The 23,964-nt window shown below is 47.4% G+C and overlaps 1 protein-coding gene across 7 annotated transcripts in view; it reads right to left on the reverse strand.

The window, feature by feature from the left end:
• Positions 1-1,052: 1,052 nt before the first annotated feature.
• BCAR3 (BCAR3 adaptor protein, NSP family member) overlaps positions 1,053-23,964 on the reverse strand; it is a 112,105-nt gene continuing 89,193 nt past the window's right edge. For 3 of the 7 annotated variants that reach the window (XM_053590307.1, XM_053590306.1, XM_053590309.1), the window contains 7 exons: positions 22,393-22,496; positions 20,907-21,556; positions 15,070-15,185; positions 10,728-10,899; positions 6,156-6,267; positions 5,674-5,886; positions 1,053-1,685 (listed from right to left, as the gene is read on the reverse strand). In XM_053590307.1, the coding sequence (XP_053446282.1) occupies positions 1,507-1,685; positions 5,674-5,886; positions 6,156-6,267; positions 10,728-10,899; positions 15,070-15,185; positions 20,907-21,556; positions 22,393-22,496 (1,546 nt within the window). In that variant the 3' untranslated portion in view covers positions 1,053-1,506. Of the gene's footprint in view, positions 1,686-5,673; positions 5,887-6,155; positions 6,268-10,727; positions 10,900-15,069; positions 15,186-20,906; positions 21,557-22,392; positions 22,497-22,633; positions 22,771-23,008; positions 23,100-23,151; positions 23,175-23,501; positions 23,547-23,964 lie in introns of those variants that run through there. The other 4 variants (XM_053590310.1, XM_053590313.1, XM_053590312.1 and 1 more) reach the window with 4 other exon arrangements.

Consider the following 23,964-nt stretch of genomic DNA (forward strand, 5'->3'; position numbering starts at 1 on the left):
GTTTCTAGTTGTCACACGGAGTTGACTTAAATTTGCTGTACTTTTGGTGGGGGAGGGGACGGTTGTTCCTTGGGGATTTACCTCTTTTCATTTTATCAGGTTTGTACAGTAAAAGGTATGTTTATTAAACATAGTGAGAGGGCATTCTAAGGCGATATGAATCACTATCTGGCCAGAAATAGAAGTGTGCTTTGGTTCCTCTCAACAGATAAAAAATAACAATGTGATGATGCCTTTAAAACATGGGAGAAGGGCCTCATGATTCTAGGCCACATTAATGGAAATAAGAGTCCAGGATTTGAAATTAATATTTCCATTGTATTGAACAGACCATAGTGAGAGTCTCATCCTAAGTCCAGCATATTTAAGATGACCAACAACAGGGTGATGGTTAAGTTACAGTGTAACTTCTAGAAGCAATAAGCCATGTTTTCTCAAAGGCTATTTTAACACTGTGGAGAAATTTTTACAGCCTATTTGAGGAAAGATGGATATAACATGTGGTATGGTCCCAATATTATTTAAAAGAAGAATAAAACAAATTGTTAAGTGTTTGACGGGTGGTGGCAGGGTGCTAGAATATTTGAAAGTCTTGTATTCCCTGGCGAGGATAGCAATAAACTAGAAAGTATCCCCTTTGGAAAGTCATAAACCTAGAAAACAAACCTAGAAAGCTCATTGCTGTACTTACCAGCTAGATGACAACAGGTGATTTACTTGGAAATACCTGAAGAGAAGTGGTCAAGTGTGACAGCAGCACCTGGGAGCTCAGTTTGCATAAGGTTCTATGCTGCACGTGGGACTCAATGAGGCAAATCTGGCCAAAGTCCAGCAAGCACCATAGCTTGAGTTGGAACCCAGGTCCTCTGGAGCCGTTGCTATCTTGTGTCACCATTCTGTCTCCTAAAGTAGCAGCCTTTTCATGCCACTTTCATCAGTTTTGCTTTCCTATCGGCATACAGTGGCTAGCAGAGAGAGTGCCGTAGGAGGTTAGGAGATAGCCTATAATACTTTGATAAGTTGTTTTATATTAAAGAGACTGGATACAACTGTTTCACAAAAAGATATATTTTCATTCATGACTATTTACATTTTTCATATTTATTTAAAGAATATCATACAACTGATACCTTCTGAAACGTTTCATGCTTTTCTTTTAAACTCTTCTATTTATTTACACTCATCTGACATGAAATTAAAACTAAAGTGGTCAAATGCCATAACAGAAAGCAACCAGCCAGCATAGCCAGGTGTTCTCTTAAATTAGCTGATCAACATTAGCAACTTTTACCTTAATAATAAATTACCATTCACTTAAAAATCAGTAGTAATTTTTAACCTTTCATAAATAAGTGTGATCTGTGCAATTTACACGTTTAATATCCTATGGATACTAAAGGTTTGCATATTGTCAGATTTGCACGTTATTACTTATCACATGGTAAGCTTCCCAAGGAAGAAATTGGAGATGCTTGAAATAATATCCTAAGGTTCTCTGGAGAGTCATCAAAGCTCTGCCGGCTTTACAGGAGGCGGCTCCAGTTTACGTGACAGGGCAGTTAAAATCTGGTTGAATTTCTCGTATCGCTCTGTCTGATTGACTTGTGCACCTTTGCTGCCCCACAGCAATCTCATTTGAAATTCAGTCTTCAAGATTTCGCTCATTTCTTCATCTGGTTGAAAACCTAATCAAAACAAAACCACCCAGAAAGTTACCTCAGTTCTGCTAAAAACATCGTGTTAGAAACTTGCTTGGTTAAGATCAAAATGAACTTCAGATTCTCTCAGAACTTAAAAACACTGCAGGGTCTCCTCTGGACACGGGTGGGCAGAGCCCCAACCTCAAGGACCTGCCTAGTTCAGAGAATAACGATTCAGCTCACTTAAGCATGCTGGCGTGGAGCCGTGCGGACACGCCCTTGTGGGTGGCAGTGCTGGGGGAAGGAAGGAGTGCTCATGTTACCCTGTTTTTCTGTTGTTTGTTTTGAACAACTTCACTGAGGTATGATTTACATGCCATTCAATACGCCTACTTCAGCTGTGCAGTTTATAATGGTACATTTGTACAACTGCCCAGCCATCACTACCAGTTTTTGAACACTTCAAAAACGCCCTCTAGTACCTCTTCGCAGTCAATCCTGCTTCCTACCCCAGACCCCAGCCAACCACTGATTTTTCTGTTTCTACTATTTTGCCTTTCCTAGAAATCTGACATAAATGGAATCATCCGATGTGGACTTTTTAATGTCTGACTCCTTTTCACTCAGTATGATGTTTTTAAGATTATTCCACATATTGCACGTTATCAATAATTCATTTTTCTTGCTGAAGAGTAGACAGTTATCTGGACGCAGCACATTTTGTTTATCCATTCACCACCTGATGGACATTTGTATTGTTTCCAGTTTCTGCCCACTATGAATAATGTCGTGAACGCTTACGTGGACATGATTTTATTTCTCTAGAAACATTGGATCATATGGGTAAGTAAATGTTTGCTTTTAAAGAAACCATCAAACTACTCGAAAAATAGCTGTACTTTTATATTTACACTGGCAACATAGGAAGATCCCAGTTTTACCACAAGCTGCCAACCCTTAGTTAGATTTTTTTTTTTTTTTTGATGACAGAGTCTCACTTTGTCGCCCTCAGTAGAGTGCCGTTGCATCTTAGCTCACAGCAACCTCAAACTCTTGGGCTGACGCAATTTGCTTGCCTCAGCCTCCCGAGTCGCTGGGACTACAGGCGCCTGCCACAACACCCGGCTATTTTTTAGAGACAGGGTCTCTCTCTGGCTCAGGCTGGTCTCGAACCTGGGAGCTCAGGCAATCCACCCACCTGGGCCTCCCAAGTGCTGGGATTACAGGCGTGAGCCACCAGGCCTGGCCTATTTTTGTCATTCCTGTTAAATGTTGCCATTCTAGGGAGTGTACGTGGTGGCAGCTCATGGCCGTTTAAATGTCTGTTTCCCTAAGAGTTGAAGCTTTTCCTGCAGTTGTCATTTGCATATCTCCTGTGTGTCTATTCACATTTTTTGTCCTACTTAGAATTTGTAAGAATTCTTTATATATTCTAGATATACATCCTTTATCAGACATACATTTAGCAAGTCTTTTCTCCTAGTCTTGCCTTGTCACTATCGTAATTGGGTATTTTTGAAGAGCAAAAGTTTAAAATTTAAATTTATCAATGTTTTCCGTTAAGGTTCATGCTTTTTGCGTCCTGATAAATCTCAACATAACACAAGGGCCAAAGAATTTCTCCTGTATTTCCTTATAGGAGCTTTATACTTTAGCTCTTATATCTTGGGGTTATGATCTATTTTTGGATTAGTAATTGTGTACAGTATGACAAGGATTAAGATTTATTTTTTTTTGAGACAGAGTCTCACTTGTTGCCCCCGGTAGAACGCCATGGTGTCATAGCTCCCAGCAACCTCAAACGCCTGGGCTCAAGCAGTCCTCCAGCCTCAGCCCCCCAAGTAGCTGGGACTACAGGTGCTGCCACAACACCCGGCTAGTTTTTCTGTTTTTAATAGAGATGGGGTCTCAGTCTTGCACAGGCTGGTCGCAAACTTCTGAACTCAAGCAATCTACCCGCCTCAGCCTCCTAGAGTGAAGATTTCTTTTTTTGCATAAAGACATCCAATAGTTTCAGCTCTTTTTTCAAAAACCAACTGATAGCCATGTGTGTGGCCTTGTTTCTTGACTCTATTCTGATTTCAGGGAAGATTCTGTCTACTTAAGTCCAAAGATGCTTATTAGAGAAGCAGGAAGCCTCTAGGCAAAGAATTGTGGTTTTCATCCTTATTATATCTGGAGTAGTTAGCTTTGTCATTAAATGTAATCCTTCCCTCTAGATCACAGGATTCTGGTTGTGGAAAGGACAATGTGAACCTTTTCTTCCTAATGATGCTAGAATATCCTTGATCGATAAACAACCAAAGGCCAGTTGAACTTCCATTCATTCAGTGAACATGCTTTGAGCCTCTACCCCGGGAGGATGCTGGTGAGCAAATCTCTGCCTTTACTATATTCACTGTCACTTTTAGCAGTGAGAACCTGCTTTACAAACTTGTGGCAGGATCAACTGAAAAATTCCATCAGCTACCTTTAAAGTGACTTGCTGTAGAACAGCTTTGGGCCCACTGTTGTCAAAACCCATCCTGATATATTGGCTCATGCAATATCCAATGTAATATATTCATTGGCTTTGTATAAGAACATACTCTAAACAATTAGTTGAATTATGTGCTTTTATTGTTTGAGTCCCACCTGGCTAATGCTGGAGTGCTTTTTGAGGGAAACAAAGAAACAGGTATATGGTCTGAGGTGACAACCTTCTTTCAGGATGAAATGAATAGGCCTCTCTTTTACCACATAGTTATTAGCATTGTGGATCAAACTGTGGTCCTTGAACAATTTTTAAAATGTAGTAAGAGGAAACAGTCATCCCTCATGACTGCACTGGCAAAGTCTCTGTCTAGCACTTGCTTCCTAAATGGTCTTTCTGCCAACAGGCCTTCCAGCCTTCCTCCTCACAGATGCCGGGTAATTCACTTCAAAACACAGATCTGACCAGGTGATACCCTGCCCTGCTTAGACCCCTCACTGGCTGTGCTTCACCACGGATCCCCTCCCAGCTGTGCCCACTCCCCTGTGCAGCCCGCCGGCTATCCCTGAGGCCCTGATTTACACTAGCCCACACCCACGTACTTGTTGTTCCTGCTCTTTCTTCAGCTCTCTCAACGGCTCTGCTTCTGTTAGACCTTCTGAGTGGACTTCCCATCCTTTTCCATCTCTCTTTTCTGGCTACTTGTGTTCTTTAATAGTGATGGAGATGTTTTTCTGAGAAACCGTCCCCGGGGTGTGCTGATACACCTGTTTCAGTGCCTCTAAGCACCTGGAGGGTATCGAGTTAGTGTAGTGCTACGCTCACCATGTCTGTGGCAAATGTTTATGATGCTAACTGAAAAAGCTCCTTTCTATTACCATAGTACTTATAAGAAAGATCAGTTTATGCAACACTCTGCCCAACACTTTCCAGAAGGTGTCTCATGCTAAGACAGTGTGACCAGGAAGGAACAGGCGTGCAGACTGGGCGCGGTGGCTCACGCCTGTAACCCTGGCACTTTGGGAAGCCGAGGCAGGTGGATTGCCTGAGACCAGGCGTTCCAGACCAGTCTGACCCTAGCTGGGTGTTGTGGCAGGTGCCTGTAGTCCCAGCTACTTGGGAGGCTGAGGCAGGAGGATCGCTTGAGCCCAGGAGTTTGAGGTTGCTGTGAGCTACGACACCATGGAACTCTAGTCTGGGGCATAAGAGTGAGACTGTCTCAAAAAAAAAAAATGTAATAGGAGTACAGATAAATGAGGTCTAGATAAAACTCTGCCTCCTCATCTTGGTGCAATACCTTTTCGAATCTGACCTACCTGAGTTATGAACTTCTACTATATGCCACTGACACAGCAGAAGACACAGAAATGAGAAATAGGTCACTGAAATCATTTTTGAATTAAGAGCTAGTAATGATCAGTCAAATAAGAAATGGAATTTATGATATTCTTCCTTCCTTGGTATTTTTCTAATTGAGAACTTCCAAGCTCTTTCATTCCTTCATTTCAGTTACTACACAGAGTAGATTAGACAGTAGCTTACAAACCCGGAGGCTCCTACCTGCCAGGATCCTCTCGGCATTCACGCGGTAGCTGTCTGCAGCCTCTGCCATGAATCGGGCTGTTGCTAAATGGTTCAGCATGATTTCACAGCTTTGGTCATTCTTTTCCCACATGTCAGTGCCTTCAAAAGTGACTGCCTGGCGCTCCATTAAGGTCACAAGGGGCATCAGAAGTGGGACTGACACATTGTTTGGGGGAACACATGCAGACTCTGAAGAACAAGAAGTAGAGTTTTCCATAACATATTTTTTCAAAGTTAGGCACAGAATGAGGTGACTCCTAGCCTGTGAATTGTCACTACTGTAGACCTTCTCCAAACAATGCTGTTATCTGATGAAAGTCCTGATGAGCCAACAGCAGTTCTGCAGTAACTCATAGCCTCATAATCTGCCCTGTTGAACGCTTGACAAAAGGGCCAGTGGGACTTAGGCACTAAGGCCCCCCTCCCCCCCCCCCAGGCTCCCTGCCTGCTGCGCTCACCTCTGCCTTCGTGCAGGAGTTTGCTAAAGGGCTTCAGCTGTTTCTCATAGAGGATGGCTGTTTGGGTGTACTGGTGCCTCAGGGCAGTCCATGTTTTTTCTAACCTTGTGATCTGGAAGAAAGAACAGTGTTCTCATTCTGGAAAAGGCAAAATTAGTTTTTACAGCCAGGTACAGTGGCTCATTGGGAGGCTGAGGGAGGAGGATTACTTGAGGCCAGGAGTTCAAGACCAGCCTGGGTAATAGCGAGATCCTGTCTCTACAAAAAATAGAAAAACTAGCCAGCCGTGGTGGTGGGCACTTGTAGTCCCAGCTACTAAGGAGCCTGAGGAAGAAGGGAGCACAGGAATTTGAGGTTGTAGTGAGCTCTCATGAAGCCACTACACTCTATCCTAGTCAACAGAGTGAGACTTTGTTTAAAAAAAAAAAAATTGGGGCGGTGCCTGTGGCTCAGTGAGTCTGGCCCCATATGCCAAGGGTGGCGGGTTCAAACCCAGCCCCGGCCAAACTGCAACAAAAAAATAGCCGGGCGTTGTGGTGGGCGCCTGTAGTCCCAGCTGCTCGGGAGGCTGAGGCAAGAGAATCGCCTAAGCCCAGGAGTTGGAGGTTGCTGTGAGCCGTGTGAGGCCACGGCACTCTACCCGAGGGCGGTACAGTGAGACTCTGTCGCTACAAAAAAAAAAAAAAAAAATTAGCGGCACGGTGCCTGTGGCTCAAGGAGTAGGGCGCCAGTCCCATATGCCGGAGGTGGCAGGTTCAAACCTAGCCCCGGCCAAAAAAAAAAAAAAAATTACCTTTTTGCTTACATTTTGGAATAGGATCCACATGGCAAAAGACAGTCCTGAGAAAAAGCAATCCCCCATCCCAGTCCATTCTTTTTTTTTTTTAATTTTTTTTGTAGAGACAGAGTTTTACTTTATCACCCTCGGTAGAGTGCCGTGGCGTCACACAGCTCACAGCAACCTCCAACTCCTGGACCTAGGCAATTCTCCTGCCTCAGCCTCCCTAGTAGCTGGGACTACAGGCACCCGCCACAGCGCCCGGCTATTTTTTTTTTGTTGTTGTTGCAGTTTAGCCGGGGCCGGGTTTGAACCCGCCACCCTCGGTATATGGGGCCGGCACCCTGCTCACTGAGCCACAGGGGCCGCCCTCCAGTCCATTCTTTTTGTGCTGCTCTAATGGCTCATCTCAGAGATAAGTCCTCTCACGTGGTGTGTTTGTATACACACCCCTTTTATGTTTATCTATTCATTTATTTTTAAGACAGACTCTCACTCAGTCACCCTGGGTAGAGTGCCATGGCGTCACAGCTCACAGCAACCTCAAACTCTTGGGCTCAAGCGATCTTGCCTCAGCCTCCCAAGTAGCTTGGACTACAGGGGCCCACCATAATGCCCATCTAGTTTTTCTATCTTTAGTAGAGACAGGATCTTGCTTTGCTCACCCTTGGTAGAGTGCCGTGGCATCACACAGCTCACAGCAACCTCCAACTCCTGGACCTAGGCAATTCTCCTGCCTCAGCCTGCCTCAGTCCTCCAAGTCCTCCTAAGCTCAGGTGATCCACCTGCCTTAGCCTCCCAGAGTGCGACATACCCCTTTAAAAATAAATACAGGTGGGCCAATACTATAATCCTAGTACTTGAGCTCAGTTGTTTGAGACCACCCTGAGCAAGAGTGAGACCCTGTCTCTAAAAATAGCTGGGCATTGTGGTGGGCATGTTTAGTCCCAACTACTTGGGAAGCTGTGGCAAAGGATCACTTAAGCCCAGGAGTTTGAGGTTGCTGAGCTACAAGGCCACAGCACTCTACCCAGGGCAAAAGTGAGACTTTGTCTCAAAAATAAATACATATATGGGCAGCGCCTACATATACTAGGGGTGGCGGGTTCAAGCCTGGCCCTGGCCAAAACTGAAAAAAAAAAAAAATCATAAAAAATACATACATACATACATAGACAACATACATTTTTCAGTTCCTTACTAGGAAATCATTCCATAGATATACATATAGAACAGGCTTATTTTAAGTATTCCACCATATGGAGACACTATAGTTTAGCCTATAGATAAGAATTTTAAATACATCTTGGCATAATAAAATTACCTCATCAAGATTTTGCAAAGTGTATGTATGTGAATATATCTGGAGGATATATTTACAGAAGTGGAACTTCTAGACGAAGAGTTTATTTTAAATTTTGATAGGTATTGGTAACTGTCCAACGTAGGGTGGTAACAACATGAAGATGTAGAAATGTGATAGGAGGCGTCTTAGTGTTGCTCGTACACAGTGGCTGAGGCACACAGAGAGCTGCCCAGACCGTGCGACGTCACTACTCATCTCTTCTCACTTTTTTTTTTTTTGCAGTTTTTGGCTGGGGCTGGGTTTGAACCTGCCACCTCTGGCATATGGGGCCAACACCCTACTCCTCTGAGCCAGAGGCATCGCCCTCTTTTCACTTCTTTTGGAAGGATTTAGTCAACACCAACATCTGCCACTGACTCTGACTGTTCTAAGATAAACGGTCCCCCACTCGCATCATGAAACTAAGAAGCCTAAGCCCCAAGGTTCACAGGAAACAAAGAAGGGCACACTTTGCATTAAGTATTTGAAGAATTTCATTTAATCTTCCTGGAGCCCCATAAGGCAAGTATTTTGGCTTCATTTCACAGATCAGAAAACAGAAGAGATTAGGTAAGTTGACCGAGTGTTCCCAGCTGGTAAGTGGCAGAGCTGAGATTCATTTCCTTGGCAAGAGCTTTCAGGGATCCCAAGAGGGAGGTAAGAAGGGTCAGCTCCAGCTGGTGCGCTGGGAAGAAAAGGCTGTGGCTGCTGGTCCTCTGCCCACCCTACGCTGCCCTCTCTTCTTGAGATCCCTTCTTTCCCCACTCCCTGGAGCATCTGAAGGAAGCCTGTGTCTGGGTTAGGCTCATCTCCTGGGTGTGCTCTCTCCACACCAGCAGCTGAGCAGAGACGGTGGCGTATATGGCTATAGGGTAAGGGCAGGTTTGCAGTTTTTGGCCAGGGCTGGGTTTGAACCCGCCACCTCCAGCATATGGGGCCGGCGCCCTACCCCTTTGAGCCACAGGCACCACCCCAAGGGCAGGTTTGGATGGTGACACAGACATGTGACTGTCCCCTGGGGATTCCCCTCCCCATTGGCTCCTGCTCACCATGAGGCCCTGAATAACCTTGTTATCTGCTCGCTAAAGGGCTCCAGAAAGGAAAGGTCTGACACTGCTAAGGAGGAAGGAGCCACTTACAAAGGCCTGTGAAGGTGGTGGTTTGGGACAAGCCCCTAACCCATGTCAGACAGCAACCACGTGACCCCACGGAACACCCCCTTTATCATCCCGGAGGAAGCTCTAGGCTTCGGGCATCAACCTAGCTTGTTGGCTCAGCTGTCAAAATTCTAGGCAGTAATGGGTGAGAGGAAATAAAGATGATGTAATTAAAAACAAGTGAATGAAAAATTATAAACCCTGCTATAGAAATCAGTATATATCCTGAAATCATGGCAGAACATATGGGTTGCCTTTTTCAAACAGGGATCCTAGAAAATTCCAGCAATCTGAAGAATTTTAAAAGCTCTGTAGATATTATAACTGGAATTGATCCCCCCAAATTCCTGGTGAAGGCACTAGGTTGTTCAGCTTCTTGGTTTTGAGGTGACCTTGTTTTAATGCTTTAAATCGTGTTCCTGCCTCATGCTGACGTGGGGGACAGGTGAATGTAGCTGCCTTCCTTGGTGGCAATGATGGATTTTCAGTGAGCACCTGGCAGGTCTGAGACCATTGGTGGCTGTAAAATAGCTGAGCTACATGACCAGCAGATCTGATGCTACTGGTCACAGGTTTTGCTCGCAGGACTGTCATCTCATACTGAGTCCTCCAAGCATGCAGGACTTGGAAGAACAGAAATAGGAAAGCTGGTTCTGAGCAGTACAGACAGCAGGGTGACTTTCCTCTGTGAGGCCTGTTTGATTTCAAATACAGGTTTTCAGGTTTGATACTCATCCTGAAAAACTCCTGTCAAAGCAGATAAATTCAAATGCCCAATTTCAGAAACTTTAATGAGGGGGTTATACAGCAGGTGGGCTGGGAGTTTTTTAACAGGGGTCTGTTTTAGGTAACCTGAGGACCGTACCTGAGATAAACCACTCTAAGGATCTCTGAAAAAGCTCACCAAATGTCTCATTTTCCCAGTCATTATCCCCAACTGCCTACACTCCTGGTGACCCGGATGGAAACAGTCTCTTTTACACATTTCAGCCAGATGTCTCACCCTAATTGGCTCTCTAGGAACACTGAATGTTCGTGAGGATGATACTGTTACTGTACATCAAAGAGAAAGCACAGACTGTCAGCCATCATCCACTGTTTTTAAAAGCAGAGGCAAAATACTCAGGGCAGTGCTCTTGGTGGCCCACTAACTGAAGCAGCTTCCACTAAGATTCAATTTACTTTTTGAGACTAAAATAGCCCGTGGGTTGCTAAGCCTGGTGGTGGACCCCTTTGCAGAGCAGTCAGTACACACAGCCCTGAGGGGCCTCACAAAGCAAGCGGAAATTTACCTGTGGCATTTCCAGGGCTTTCATGACAGCTGAGAAGGAATACAGGTCCCCCATGGAATCTTTCAGTTCCACAGCCACCTGGATTATCCTATTGAGGGTGGCCGCTCGGTCCTCCAAAGTGCCTGTGCAGCCCAGGACGTCCACTGCAACGCCAATGGCCATTGTGTTGTGTCTGAGAGGGAAGAGATGAGGGGTCAGGCCCAGGGCCCACAGGACTAGAAGAAAATGAAACCAAATTGACCCGAACAGGACTGTTCTGCATCATTTATTGCTTGCTCTTAACTGTGTTGGCTGCAAACAGTTTGGACGGCCAGGTTCAACAGAGACCAACCCTAGCAGCTAATGGAAGCAAGATGCCCCAGGACAGAGCAAGTTCACCCATGAGCTGAAGGGAATAAAGAAGGTCTTCCCTGGGCAAAGATGCTCAGAGGTGCCTGGAGCTCCTTGTACCCGCCCCCCCCCGCCACCATGAGAGGTCCGGGGGATGGGGGGGCAGCAGGGCCCCCCAAAACACACTGGGAATCCTCTCTTCGGGGAAGCCCAGACTACTTCCAAGGAGCCCCCTGGACTTGGGAACGGAAAAGACAGAAAAAATGGGAGGGTATGTTTGATCCAGGGAAGAGGTTAGAATAAGATGTCCTCAGGCGTCAGAACACAGAAGGAAAGAGGAGCTAAGACAGGTGTCCTGCAGCCCCAGGCCAGAGGCCAGAAAGGCTCGGACATGTGGACAAGACTGAGCAGCTGATGATGGGCAAGAATTTGCCTACACAGGTCAGACCCTGATAAAATCAAAACCTTATTTCCCCAACAATCCTCCCTTTTCTCATCATGGACTGACTGGGCCAACCTCACAGACTCAGAACAGGAAGCAGGGGGATCTTTTCCCTACATAACAGTGGAACTAAGGTAAATGGGATCAGGTGGTGGCAGGAAGCACAGACTGCGACCTCCTTTCCTTCTCTCTGTAAATCAGGACCCAGGCAGTGGCTGCCATGGACCAGAACTGCCTTAGTTAAATTTCATCCAGGCTGTGGACGAGTGCTGGGGCTGAAGCCCCCAATTTATAGCTGTGGTCACTGACATACAACATGCTTTGGAACTCCAGGGTCACTCTGTCCTGAATGTTTAGAGTTCAAGATGTGACTCCAGCCCTACTATGAAACTAATTTAGGGTTTTCACATGAAAGCTATAACCCAGTTACAACCTAAGAATAGGGGGAAGGGGGAAAGGGAGGGGAGGGAGGGGGGAGGTGGGTAGAGGGAAGGGGATTGGTGGGATTACACCAGCGGTGCATCTTACAAGGGTATATGTGAAACTTGGTAAACCATCTGTGAAGCTAGTGAATGATGCCCCATGATTATATCAATGTACACAGCTATGATTTAATAAAAAAAGATTAAAAAAAATAAGGATGTGACTCCAGGGCCATGCTCTTCTGGGGCCTTGGCATGCTGGTCTCTCTCTCACTCTTCCTGAGCTGGTGCCCAGCACTACGCACCTCTGAGTGTGTGTGTGCACGTGTGTACAGTGTGAACTGCTCCACTCAGCCCCTTCATCTGTATAATGAGAGGGAGGGTTCTGAGAAGTGGAGACCTGGGTGCAAAATTAACTAGGGTGGCCACGGGCAGACACCCAGGAAATAGCAGTTGTTATTACAGCTGTCTGTGTGTGCCTCTCCCTCTGTCCTGGTCCGTTTTAGGCATGGGCCTGTATCTCTTTCCCTTTTCTCCAGTTATCTCCTCTCTCTGATTTGTTGTCTTTACTAATTACTGGACCCAAACATAGACCCAATGCGTATTTTAATTATTTATTTATTTATTTAAACAGGATCTCACTTTGTCACTCTGGGCAGTGTTGTGGCTTCATAGCTCACAGCAACCTCAAGCTCCTGGGCTGAAGCGATCTTCTTGCCTCAGCCTATCGAGCGCCGGGACTACAGGCACCTCCCCCTCCCCCAACACTTGGCTAGTTTTCCTAAAGTGTACTTTTATTATTTGTATTTTTTGAAGAGTTTTATTCATTTGCAAAGTGTTAACATTGGGTAGAAAAATTTTAAACTAATAGTAAACTAACTTCCCATGTTGCGTTCAATTTTTTTTTCAGTGTTTCATTCTTCTGTGTTTGTAGTTTTAGTGACCCTTAATAAATGACAGGTTCTCAACCCCTCCTGTAAGGCCTGGTGTTATACAGTGGTTAGCTAAATGGTTATATCCATTCACTCAACCAGCACGTGACTAAAACCTGAGGATGCCACCAGGGGAAGAATAACTCAGGAAGGCAAGTGTGTAGTGAGTGCTCCAGGGTTGGCAATAGGACACACTCAAAGATTACATGAAGGATGTTTCCAGCCTAGGCTGGGTGAAGCAGTGAATTAAAAATAAAGGGTGATTTTGCATATCATTTGTTTGATCTTCAGGACTCCTATAATCTTGGTTTCACTCTAGGCTATAGTAGGCAGATCCCTCAAGTCAACCTTGGATAAGAAACAAGCTAAGGAGTGAGACCCCAGCCAAGCGGCAATCAAAAGAAGAAAGACAGGGATGTTGACCAGAGTGAAAAATCAGGAAATAGCCACGAGAGCAGCCTCAGACTTGTGCCCTGACCTGGGCCCAGAACGCGTGTCCCAGTGCACCTAATGACACTGGTGAAATAAGGCTTGGATTCTTCAGGCCTGCCACCTGGGGAGTTTTCAGGCTGAATTGTCTTACACGAGGAACAGGGAAGGGTGTTGGTACAGCTCACCTCTGTGGATGGGGGAAGCCCCTGGGAGAGAAGGGGGCACCCAGAGAGAGAAGCTACAACCTAGGACAAGCAGGGAAACGCAGAAGTGGGGTCTGAACCTCTCCAGGCCTTACACGGCAGGTGTGCCTGAGCAAACCCAGCCTGGCCACTTCTTCAGCTCTTCCCCACATGGCTTCAATTCAGCACTCTGGGAATGCTCCATGGAATGCAGCTCGAGGGCACAGCCCCGGCCACATGGCAGTCGCTGTACCTGCCTTATAGCCAAGGAACCTTGAAAGCAGCTGCTTCAACCCCTCCGAGATCATCTGAAATGCAATGCTGACTTTCCAGGACTGACATTTTAGCACTGCGCTAGCTACTAGCCTCCCACGGCTAAATACTAACTAAAAAGTGTCCCTCAGTTGCATCTGCCACATTTCAGGTGCCCAAGAACCACAAATGGCTGGTGGTACTATAACGGCCAGTGCAGATAAGAGTATTTCTGTCGTAATGTAAAGTACTGAACAGTGCTGTGACCTAGAACACCAAGGAAAGCCACAGACATGGCAACTGGGACAATGGTTAGAGAAAAACCAGAAAATTTCAGATAACAAGAGAATTGTGCCCCAAGCAACTTTTAATTTTTTTTTAATGCATCAATAAGGCTAGCTTTTGTGGAAATATGGAAATCTAGTCTGGCACCTCTTTTCTTAAACCCATACCTCACTGTTGGTGTCTTTCTGATTTCTAAACACCTCACATTTCACGCTCGTGTGTTTCAATGCCCATCCAGGCCCTGGCTTTCATGAGAAGAGGGCAGGGATACTCCAGAGGCCCAGCTGGGCACGTTGTCCCCTGACCTCTGCCTCCCCATTTGTCCATCCCTCAAAGAAAACATTGTTTGGACTCTGCTCCTCTCCACCTTTCCCACAAACTCCCACTTAGTTCCTCAAGCAATCTTTTTTTTTTTTGAGACATCTCACTATGTCGCCCTGGTTAGAGTGCTGTGGCATCACAGCTTATAGCAACCTCAAACTCTGGGGCTTAAGCGATTCTCTTGCCTCAGCCTCCAAGTAGCTGGGATGACAGGTGCCCGCCACCATGCCTGGCTATTTTTTTGTTGTAGTTGTTGTTTAGTAGTAGGCCCAGGCTGGGTTTGAACTGCCAGCCTTGGTGTATGTGGCTGGTGCTGTAACCACTGTACTATGGGTGCCAAGCCTCCTCAAGTGATCTTAAACTCCAGAGAGACGCAGCTCACTGAGGTGGGGCTGTAGGGGCAGGAGACCCAGGGACACCCCAAGTCGCACAGCTCCACCCTGAGTCTGTAGGACCTGTGACTTCTGCTCACACAGCCACAAGCCAGTGGCTTCAGACAAGACTGCTCTCCCCACCCGCCCCCTCCAGGAGCAGGGGCAGTTATGTTCTTTCTCCCAACTTGTACTGTGGTGTCCCCACGTGCAGCTCCAGGAATTCTCTGGCTCTGGCTTCTGGGAAGAGTGACCCGGTGCCATGCACCCTGTGGCAGTGCTATTCTGAGGCAGCGCTGGTGCTGGCCTCTCTCTGCTCTGATGCCCTCAAGGAGTTGGAAGGGTCAGAAACGCAAGGGACAGCACTGCTCACCTTTCGATGATGTCCAGGCGCAGCTGGTGTCCATGAGGCAAAGTGATGAGTTCCAGCCCTGAGCTCACGCCCATGTTCCGCCGCATCTCTTCAGAGACTTCAAGTATCCTAGCAACCTAAGAGAACCACGTCAAGACACATGGGGTCAGTGAGTGGTTTCTCCGGGCACAAAGCAGCATGTGACAGCACATGTCTGGAATCCAGACAGCGTAGGTATGTCTTACTGCAGCACCTGGCAGGGGTCCTTATGGGATATTTGGGGAATTTTAACACACACTAGAATATAAAACCCAGGGGGACGAGAAAGGCCAGGTGGGGCACCCACTGGTCTGTGGAACCTGCAGACTTGCTCAGTGTTTCTGCCCAGTTTGGTCCTCTAAGCTTTGGTCTGATGCTGGCGGGATCCTGCAGTGACATTTTGCTGCCGACAGCAGGGCTGCGTGTGTGTAGAGCCAACCAATCCCCTGCAGCGGAGAAGCAGAGTCTCCTCCAAGCTCCCTTCTGCTGTGGGCTCTGCCATTCACATTCTCACTTAACAGGGTGGCTCTTAGTACCTGTGATCACACACCAGACGTCTGGAAATTATCAAAGACGCTGTATGGTGATTTGAAACCAGTGGGCTCCAACACACCCACTTCTCCTCCTGAGAGGTTTGCTTTAAAGAAAATCTTTCTTGTCGCAGGCTAGCCCTCACCTCACCTCAGTTTTAGTATGTAGTGACAATTTATCAGAATCAGGAATTAGTTGACTTTTCATAGTTATTTATTACGTTATGAAGAAACATCACTACTGAGTCTAGTGTCTCTATAACGGGGCTAATGAGGCTTCACAGCACAAGGAGGAATGAACAGTGCAATCATCGGGTACGACAGGGCCAGCCAAGCCTGGGCACGAGACAGTTACTTGTTCTGATGGACTTATCCTTGACCAGAATTATCCCAGGCATATGAGCTGTGCGGATGTCTTCATAATAGGCCACAAGAAACATCCGGAAGTTTAGCCTATATTAACTTCTGTGGTGAGTAAAGGACCATTGTCAACCCTGAGGGAATAAGCCCCTGAAATCGGCCATCAGAACCGAGAACAGGATGCAGACTTCACCTGTGTTCTGGACTCACATTTGCACTTTCTGGGCTTCAGTGTTCCCTTTCCAATACAACTAGTAAGATTACTTTTCTCAAGGACTTTGCAAAGGACTCAAATGACTTTAAGCCCCCAAAGCTATTTGAAAATGCGAGTTGTGAATCATCAGCCGTGAGGGAAAGAGAATTACGCCATGCTCCACTGCCGGAGGCCACCACATTCCCTCAGCTGTGCTGACAGCTTCCTCTGTCAGTGGCCACATCTGCATCCTGAGGGCAAGCCTCTGATCTGCACTGGTGTGACAAGATCGAAAGGCTCATCATTGACTCAGTTTTCTTCTGGAAGACCTGACAGGCATGTGGTAATCCCTGCTCTGGGAGAGAGAAGCCTCCAGTCTGGTGTTTTCCAGCATAAACGTGTCATCCCTAGGTCACTTTCTTAGGGCCGCACCTGCTTGCTCCAGCGCTCACTCTGCAAGGCCTGGATTAGGCCCTGGGAAAGGTCTGCCCAGCTCACAGACACAGAGGAAGGACGGCAGTTATAGAGCATTTACTATGAGCAGACCCAGCAGGGCAGGGTGGCACAGGTGCCGCCAGGTGTCTCCAGGACTGACGCCAGAAGGCACTTCTGGCCAAACACAGTCACTGCCAATCAAGGTCAAACACACAACACTGGCAAACACTCTGTGCTCACTCTGGGCCAGGCAAGGTGCCTGGGCCTTTTGTGTGGTCAGGATTCCTTATAGATTCCTTATAGATGGGGAGAGAGAGGCTGGGCCGCCGTGTGGGCAGGGGCCAAGCTCTTCACTACTAGGCCTAACTTCCAGCTAGGGGCAAAAGCAAGTTAGTGGGAGAATGGCTGCACTCTAGATGCGGGCAGGTGAGGCCAGGGCAGTGCCCATCTACAGGGCAGGCAGCAGGAACACCTACTGTGCAGACGGCCCCCCTGGGTGCCTGCCCGCATGGGTGGGAGCCAGCAAATAGGGCCAAGATGCTGCCCAGCGCCTGCTCTCAGCTCCTGAGTGGCCCCATCTGGACTGCCCCTGCATTTGGGGTGGAAAACAACAGATCTTATTTTACTTGCCTCTTAGAGGTGCTGGCTGTACCTACTTGGAAGTCAGTGGTTCCAGGAAGAGAATAAGGAAATGGTGGTAGGGTTGGGAGGGATGACTGAGGGAAGACAGCCCTGCCCTGGGGCTACTGGGCCAGTCCCGCTGGCTCCTGCTCTGGCTCTGCCTGGCTGCCTAAAGGCAGACATGGGATGACGCCCCACCAGGTGGTCCAAACACCCCACAGCAGGCAGGAGGGCGACTGCATGCTCTTCAACTGAGAATAGAGTTGGGCTTCAGTTTCATGGCTACCAAAGGTAGTGGGAAGGTTCCAGATCTCCTGCAAAAAATGGCAGGCATTTCTCCTCCTCTTACACTACTGTCAAGGCCATGAAAGGATTCATTCCCCTGGGAACTGGGCTGTTCTGTAAACCCAGGCCTGGGTTTCTTCCAGGTGATCCTCTATGCAGAACCCAGGCAGGTTCATGCCAGGCTAGAAGCTCACCCCTGGACTATTGAAATGTTTCTATTCTCCGATCCAGAACCCAGTGAGCTGAATTACTAGAACAGAAATCCTCAATCCTATTACCTCCCGAACAGGTTCAGCTGCTTTAAAATGAGGTAAGGATTTAACTCAGCAAATCATCTGACTACCTACAGCAGTGCCCAAGGACATCCAGCCAAATTGTTCTTAACTCCCTGGGGAGTGAGTGCCCACAGACTGGACTTCCTGCCAGGATTCCTGACTCAGGAAGGAAAACCCAATTCTTAAATAAGCCTTAACCTTTGAAGCTAATTGACTTTACTGAGTTATGAATGAAAAAGAGTTTCAAATCCCTCCTTTAAATGCCCAGGGGCCTCCTTCTACTGAGGAGGGGGAGCTAAGTCCAACCCAGCCTGAGACACCTATTGTCTAGAATACAGTGGTCCTCCTTAACTGTGGGTTCAGAATCTGTGCTTCAACCAAACTTGGCTTGAAAATATTTTGAAAAAGTTGAGTCAGTACTGAACATGTGCACTTTTTTCTTGTCTTTACTACCTAAACAATACCGTATTATGACTATTTGCAAGGCATTTACACTACATTTAATTTTTTAAGTAATCTAGAGATAATTTATGCAGGGGTGTCCAACCTTTTCTTTCTCAGATACACGTGGGAAGAATGAGTTGTCTTTGGCCACACGTTACACAAACACTAAAGAAAGCTGATTAGCAAAAAAAAAAACCACTCATGTATACATGCATGTCGGCTTGGCATCTGTAGTTCAGTGGTTACATCACCGGCCACATACACCGAGGCTGGCAGGTTCGAACCCAGCCCAGGCCAGCTAAACAGCAATGACAACTACAACAAAAAAATAGCCGGGCATTGTGGTGGGTGCCTGTAGTCCCAGCTACTTGGGAGGCTGAGGCAAGAGGATCACTTGAGCCCAAGAGTTTGAGGTTGCTGTGATCTGTGATGCCACGACACTCTACCGAGGGTGACACAGTGAGACTCTGTCTCAGAAAAAAAAAAAGGCAAAAAAAGTTCTCACAAAATCAGAATGTGCCCATGGTTATATTTGCATATAACCTACACACATCCTTTCATATACTTTTTATGAAGGACTTGCATATTCGCAGATTTTGGTATCTGTTGGAACTCCAATAACGAATCTCTAGGGGTACCAAGGGATGACTGTACCTCTTTGAAGGATGAAGTTGTTTTGGGACCACCTGTGAACAAAAGCCACTCACATCTGAATGAAATGCTTACTATCAAAATGATGATGTGAACATTTACTTAGTTGTGGCTCGGCGTCTGTAGCTCAAGCAGCTAGGACGCGCCAGCCACATACATCGGAGCTGATAGGTTCAAATCCAGCCCAGGCCTGCCAAACAACAATGACAACTACAACCCAAAATAGCTGGGTGTAGTTGGGGTCACCTGTAGTCCCAGCTACTTGGAAGGGGGAGGCTGAGGCAAGAGAATCACTTAAGCCCAAGAGTTGGAGGTTGCTGTGAGCTGTGATGCCACAGTACTCTACCCAGGGCAACAGCTTGAAACTGTCTAAATAAATAAAACATTTAGTTAGTTGTGATATGTTCAATGAAAGATTAGGGTTTAGAACAGTGTGTACAGGGTAGTGTCATTTCTGTGGGAAATGAATTATATGCGATTATTTACATGTATCTGTATGTAGAGCAAATAATTACATAATATTGTGCATATACCAAATGTTGACGATGATGATCACCAGGATTTTGTGTGATTTTAATTTTTTCTTTTAATCCGTAGTTTACATTTTTTTCTAAATCAAGTATTGTAAAAAATCAAGGTAAGACCAGGCACGGTGGCTCAAGCCTATAATCCTAGCAGTTGGGGAAGCTGAGCTTCCATCCTAGCGGGTGGATTGCTTGAGCTCAGGAGTTTTGAGACCAGCCTGAGCAAGAGTGAGATCCTGTCTTCTATTAAAAATAGACAAAAAAAAAAAAACCTCAAACAACAACAAAAAAAATAAATGAGTATCATGGCAGGCACCTGTAATCCCAGCTACTGGGAGGCTAAGGCAAGAGGATTGCCTGAGCCCAAGAGATTGAGGTTGCTATGAGCTATGATGCCATGACATTCTCCCCAGGCTGACAGAGTGAGACACTCTCTCTCAAAAAAAAAAAAAAAAAAAAAGGACTAGGTGCGGTGGCTCATGCTTGTAATCCCAGCACTTGGGAGGCCAAGATGGGTAGATTGCCTGACCTCACGGATTTGAGACCAGCCTGAGCCAGAGCAAGACCTCATCTCTAAAAATAGCAGGGTGTTGTGGCAAGCACCTGTAGTCCCAGCTACTTGGGAGGCTGAAGCAAGAGAACAGCTTAAGCCCAGGAGTTTGAGGTAGCTGTGAGCTGTGACACCACAGCACTCTACCCAGGGTGACAGAGTGTGACTCTGTCTAAACAAAACAAACAAAAAAATCAAGGTAACTTTAAAAATGTTTATTTATACTAAAGACTATTTTAGTGACAAAATAAATATTTAATATATGTTAAGTGTAGTGTATAATGAAATAAAAATAACTCAAGTTCTACTCTAGAAAGTACATTTTCATCTGTAACACACTCTCCCTGGCTTTGGTGTTTTCTACTTCTGAGGGAGTTGAGGCCAGGGGAGGAAGAAGAATTCTGTAGCAGCTGCTAACACAGCGGAGTGGGGGTGGCCCCAGCAGCAGCTGCCACCCTCCATCCAAGGTGAGGTTTTTTTTTTGTGTTTTTTTTTTTTGTAGAGACAGAGTCTCACTTTATGGCCCTCGGTAGAGTGCCGTGGCCTCACACAGCTCACAGCAACCTCCAACTCCTGGGCTTAAGTGATTCTCTTGCCTCAGCCTCCCGAGTAGCTGGGACTACAGGCGCCCGCCACAACGCCCGGCTATTTTTTGTTTGCAGTTCGGCCGGGGCCGGGTTTGAACCCACCACCCTTGGTATATGGGGCCGGCGCCCTACCGACTGAGCCACAGGCGCCGCCCTATCCAAGGTGAGTTTTACAAGCTTCCTGCCTGGGCAAAGGTTGTCCTGACTTGTGGTTCCCACCCCTTGAGTAAATCCCCACACCAGTGTTATCATCAGCCTTTTCCTATGAGCAAAGCAGTTACAGGAGAAGGCAGAGTGAGACCAGGCCTGTCTCCTCTTCCAAACCTTTGAAAACCAGAGTAAAACCCGACTCCCGAGCTCTCACCTTGCAGTCCACGCTCAGCATGTGCTGGGCAATGACCTTGGGGTCATTATTGGTGAACAATTCTTTTGCACGTTTCAGCATTGCTGTTTCCAGGGGCTTGTTCTCAGCAGGAAGGAGCTTTGACTCAAAGTCGTTGGGCCTGAACGAGGAGACAGTCTCCAGCCGGGGCATCACGAACTCGCCCTCTTCGTCCTCTTTGTCCATTTGCACGGCCGGAGGTTCCCATGGTCTCTCCCCATCACTGCCATCAAGGATGGAGTAGTTGATGCCAGAGTTCCGGGGGCCTGGAGCCCCGTTCTGCTTGGCCGGCAGCAGTTCAGGACGGCTGCCCTGGGTGCACGAGGGCAGCCTTGCTTCCCGGTCACAGCCAGCGGCAAAGGCTGGGTTCAGTTCACAGTAATTGGCCTCTGAGTTGAGCCAGGAGGGTGGAGATGAGGGATCCTTGAGAAACGGCACCTTGCAGGGCTTTGGGGGGGGCTTTGGGCACAGCTGGCTATCGGATCCCCGCAGTGCCTCCCCCGCTCTGGCGTCCGAGGACACCCTGCGAACCAGTGCCGGGCTCAGAGTGGGCTCACTGCCCGTCCTGAACACAGGCGAGTTGGAGCAGGGGTTTGCGTCCACTCCCGGGGACTGAGGGGGCAGCTTACAGCCTGTGGGGAATAAAAGAAGGTCAGAGAGAGCACAGCTGTGTGGAGAACACAAAACAAACAAAACCAGAGTGGCAGCTCCCCAGCCCTCCACTCATGCCCTGGGGTTTCAATTTTCATTCTCTAAAGAAAACTCTGTGGGATTGGAAGGTGTAAATAATGTGATCTTGCCCTAAGAAAATCACTAGCCACAAGGCATGCAGGGCTCTGAGTCACCCTCAAAGCCAGGGTGGACCAAACCAGCTTCACAGAAGAGCGAGAAACACAGGGAGGGGAGAGGAGGGCTTTGTGATAACCGCAGGGAAGCAGTTACAAAAGGACATTAGGAAAATCGCTTTGTGGTCCCAAGAAAGGTTATGAAAATAGTGAGAATCCCATGTCCTACTAATATAACTGCTTACTGGGCTTCCCTACACCCCAGGCCTTATCACTTTTCTTGCCTTGAAAGGACAGTGGAGAAGATCTTCCAAAAGCCCCAGATTTGAACTCCCCACCAAAGCCTCTGCCAGGAACTTGTCATGAAGGCCCTCAGTTATCAAATGGGCTTCAAATCAGAAAACCTGGATTCCGGCGCTATGTGACTCTCGACAATTTGCTTAACCTCTCTGTGCCTCAGCTTCCTCCACTACAAAAGCTCATTTTGAGGCTTAAAAGCCGACGCCCCCTAAGTGTCGACCTCAGTCTCTGCTCCTGGATCAGTTCTGCAGATCACCTCCCCTCCACGCTGCAGGCACAGAGCTTCAGTCAGTCTCGAGTTAGATGACTAGAACAAGCAGGCAACTGCCTGGAGGAAATCGCCATCAGCACAACCCTCCTCCCTGAAAATCCCCGAGCCATACCGATTGGCAGGTAACTTTCTGACTGGTGGGCTTTGAGGGATAAGGCTTTTCGGTCCTGCATGTGATCCAGGCAGGCTGGCTGACTACCGCTCTTCTCTTTATTTCTGAAACAAAAGACAGACGGGACAGAAACATGTTATTAAAACCTTTAGACAACACCATGCAAAGTTGAAAGAAAAGAAAAGAGGAAAAGGAAGGAAGGAAAGAAAGAAAATTGCCCAGAACCTGTGTTCCAGCATACCCTAACAGTAAAGGAATGTTCGCTGGAGGAGGAAATTACTGATGGGGCGATCAGTACAGGGCTGGGCTGTGCGTGCCAGCCCTGTGCCCTGTGCCCTAGGCAGCTATGTCCTAGGATGCCTCCTCTGAGCCTTTCCATCCTGTTGAACAGAGCAGGGTAAAAGTTTTACTCTTGAGAAAAAGAGTAAAGCACTCTTGAGAAAATCTGAGGAACTGGAATGTGTACTTTTAACAGAGCCTAAAATTACTTCCAGACCCAGGGGGATGACTTGTTTAACCAACATGCATTTTCCACATGCTTCTCATTGTCACAGCTAGGAAAGAAGCTGGGGGGCAGCTTCCATTTCAGAGCAAATCTCAGCATCTCCCAAATAACCTGCAGCACAGCCCAGGGGGGCTGGTGTCCCCATCCTCCTGGTGGCACTGGGAGCCTCCACAGACAGCCTCCTGCTGCTGAGCTAGTCAAAGGTACCAGCATGTTACCAAGTGGTGACTGAGGGGCACAGGGCACAACCTCACGGTAAAGGCGCAAGGTAACCTTCACACAAACTGGCCACTCCTTCCTCCTCTGTCCCCTTCTAGTTCAAGTCGTGATTTCGCTAATTAGCTCTGGGCACCAGAAACTCATGCCAGAGGAGAAGGCACAGTTCCAGCGAAGTTGAACTTTAACTGGGCCTCCCTCAAGCACAGAACATTCTTACGTCACAGAAATCTTGAAGTTCTTCTCTACCTTTGCAAGCACCCAAGAAAAAACAAATGGAAAAAATCCCCAAACTCCCAGCAACAGAGAAATTCCAGCAACCCCTCAGAGATAAGGCAAGACAGAGGGCAAATTCCAAAAGGAAATGACTTCCAAGAGAGATATTTACGCAGTGACCACAGCAATCGATCGCCAGACTCCAGGGCCCAGAAGAGCGGGGCCTGGTACCTGCCTGGGAGCACACACCTTTGCCCAGGGCCGGCTGCTGGCCAGCCAACCAGCTGGCCCGACGTCAGCGCGGGAGGAGCAGGCCAGAACTGACCGGGGCTGACGTGGGAGGTGGAGAGGCACTGAAGGGCGGCGGGGTAGGGCAGAGGGCCATGGGGCCACCTTTCTGGTTTAGTCCTCCTCCCCACTTAGACACTGCTGGGCCTGCTGCCTGTGCAGAGCAGTGACAAGACTTAGGGGGTTCTGCATTCCAAAGGGCAAGCAGAAAAGTGGCTCCATTCCATCTGTCTTGTTGACTTAGAGACTTTCTTAGTCCTTTTTTTCATTTCTTATCTTAGAAAGAAATTAGTTTTTAAACCAGATCACTAAAGGCAGACGAGGAGGCTTTCCTCCCAAAGCCAGAC

This window comes from Nycticebus coucang, chromosome 5, assembly GCF_027406575.1.
Source record: "Nycticebus coucang isolate mNycCou1 chromosome 5, mNycCou1.pri, whole genome shotgun sequence".
Taxonomy (NCBI): Eukaryota; Metazoa; Chordata; class Mammalia; order Primates; family Lorisidae; genus Nycticebus; species Nycticebus coucang.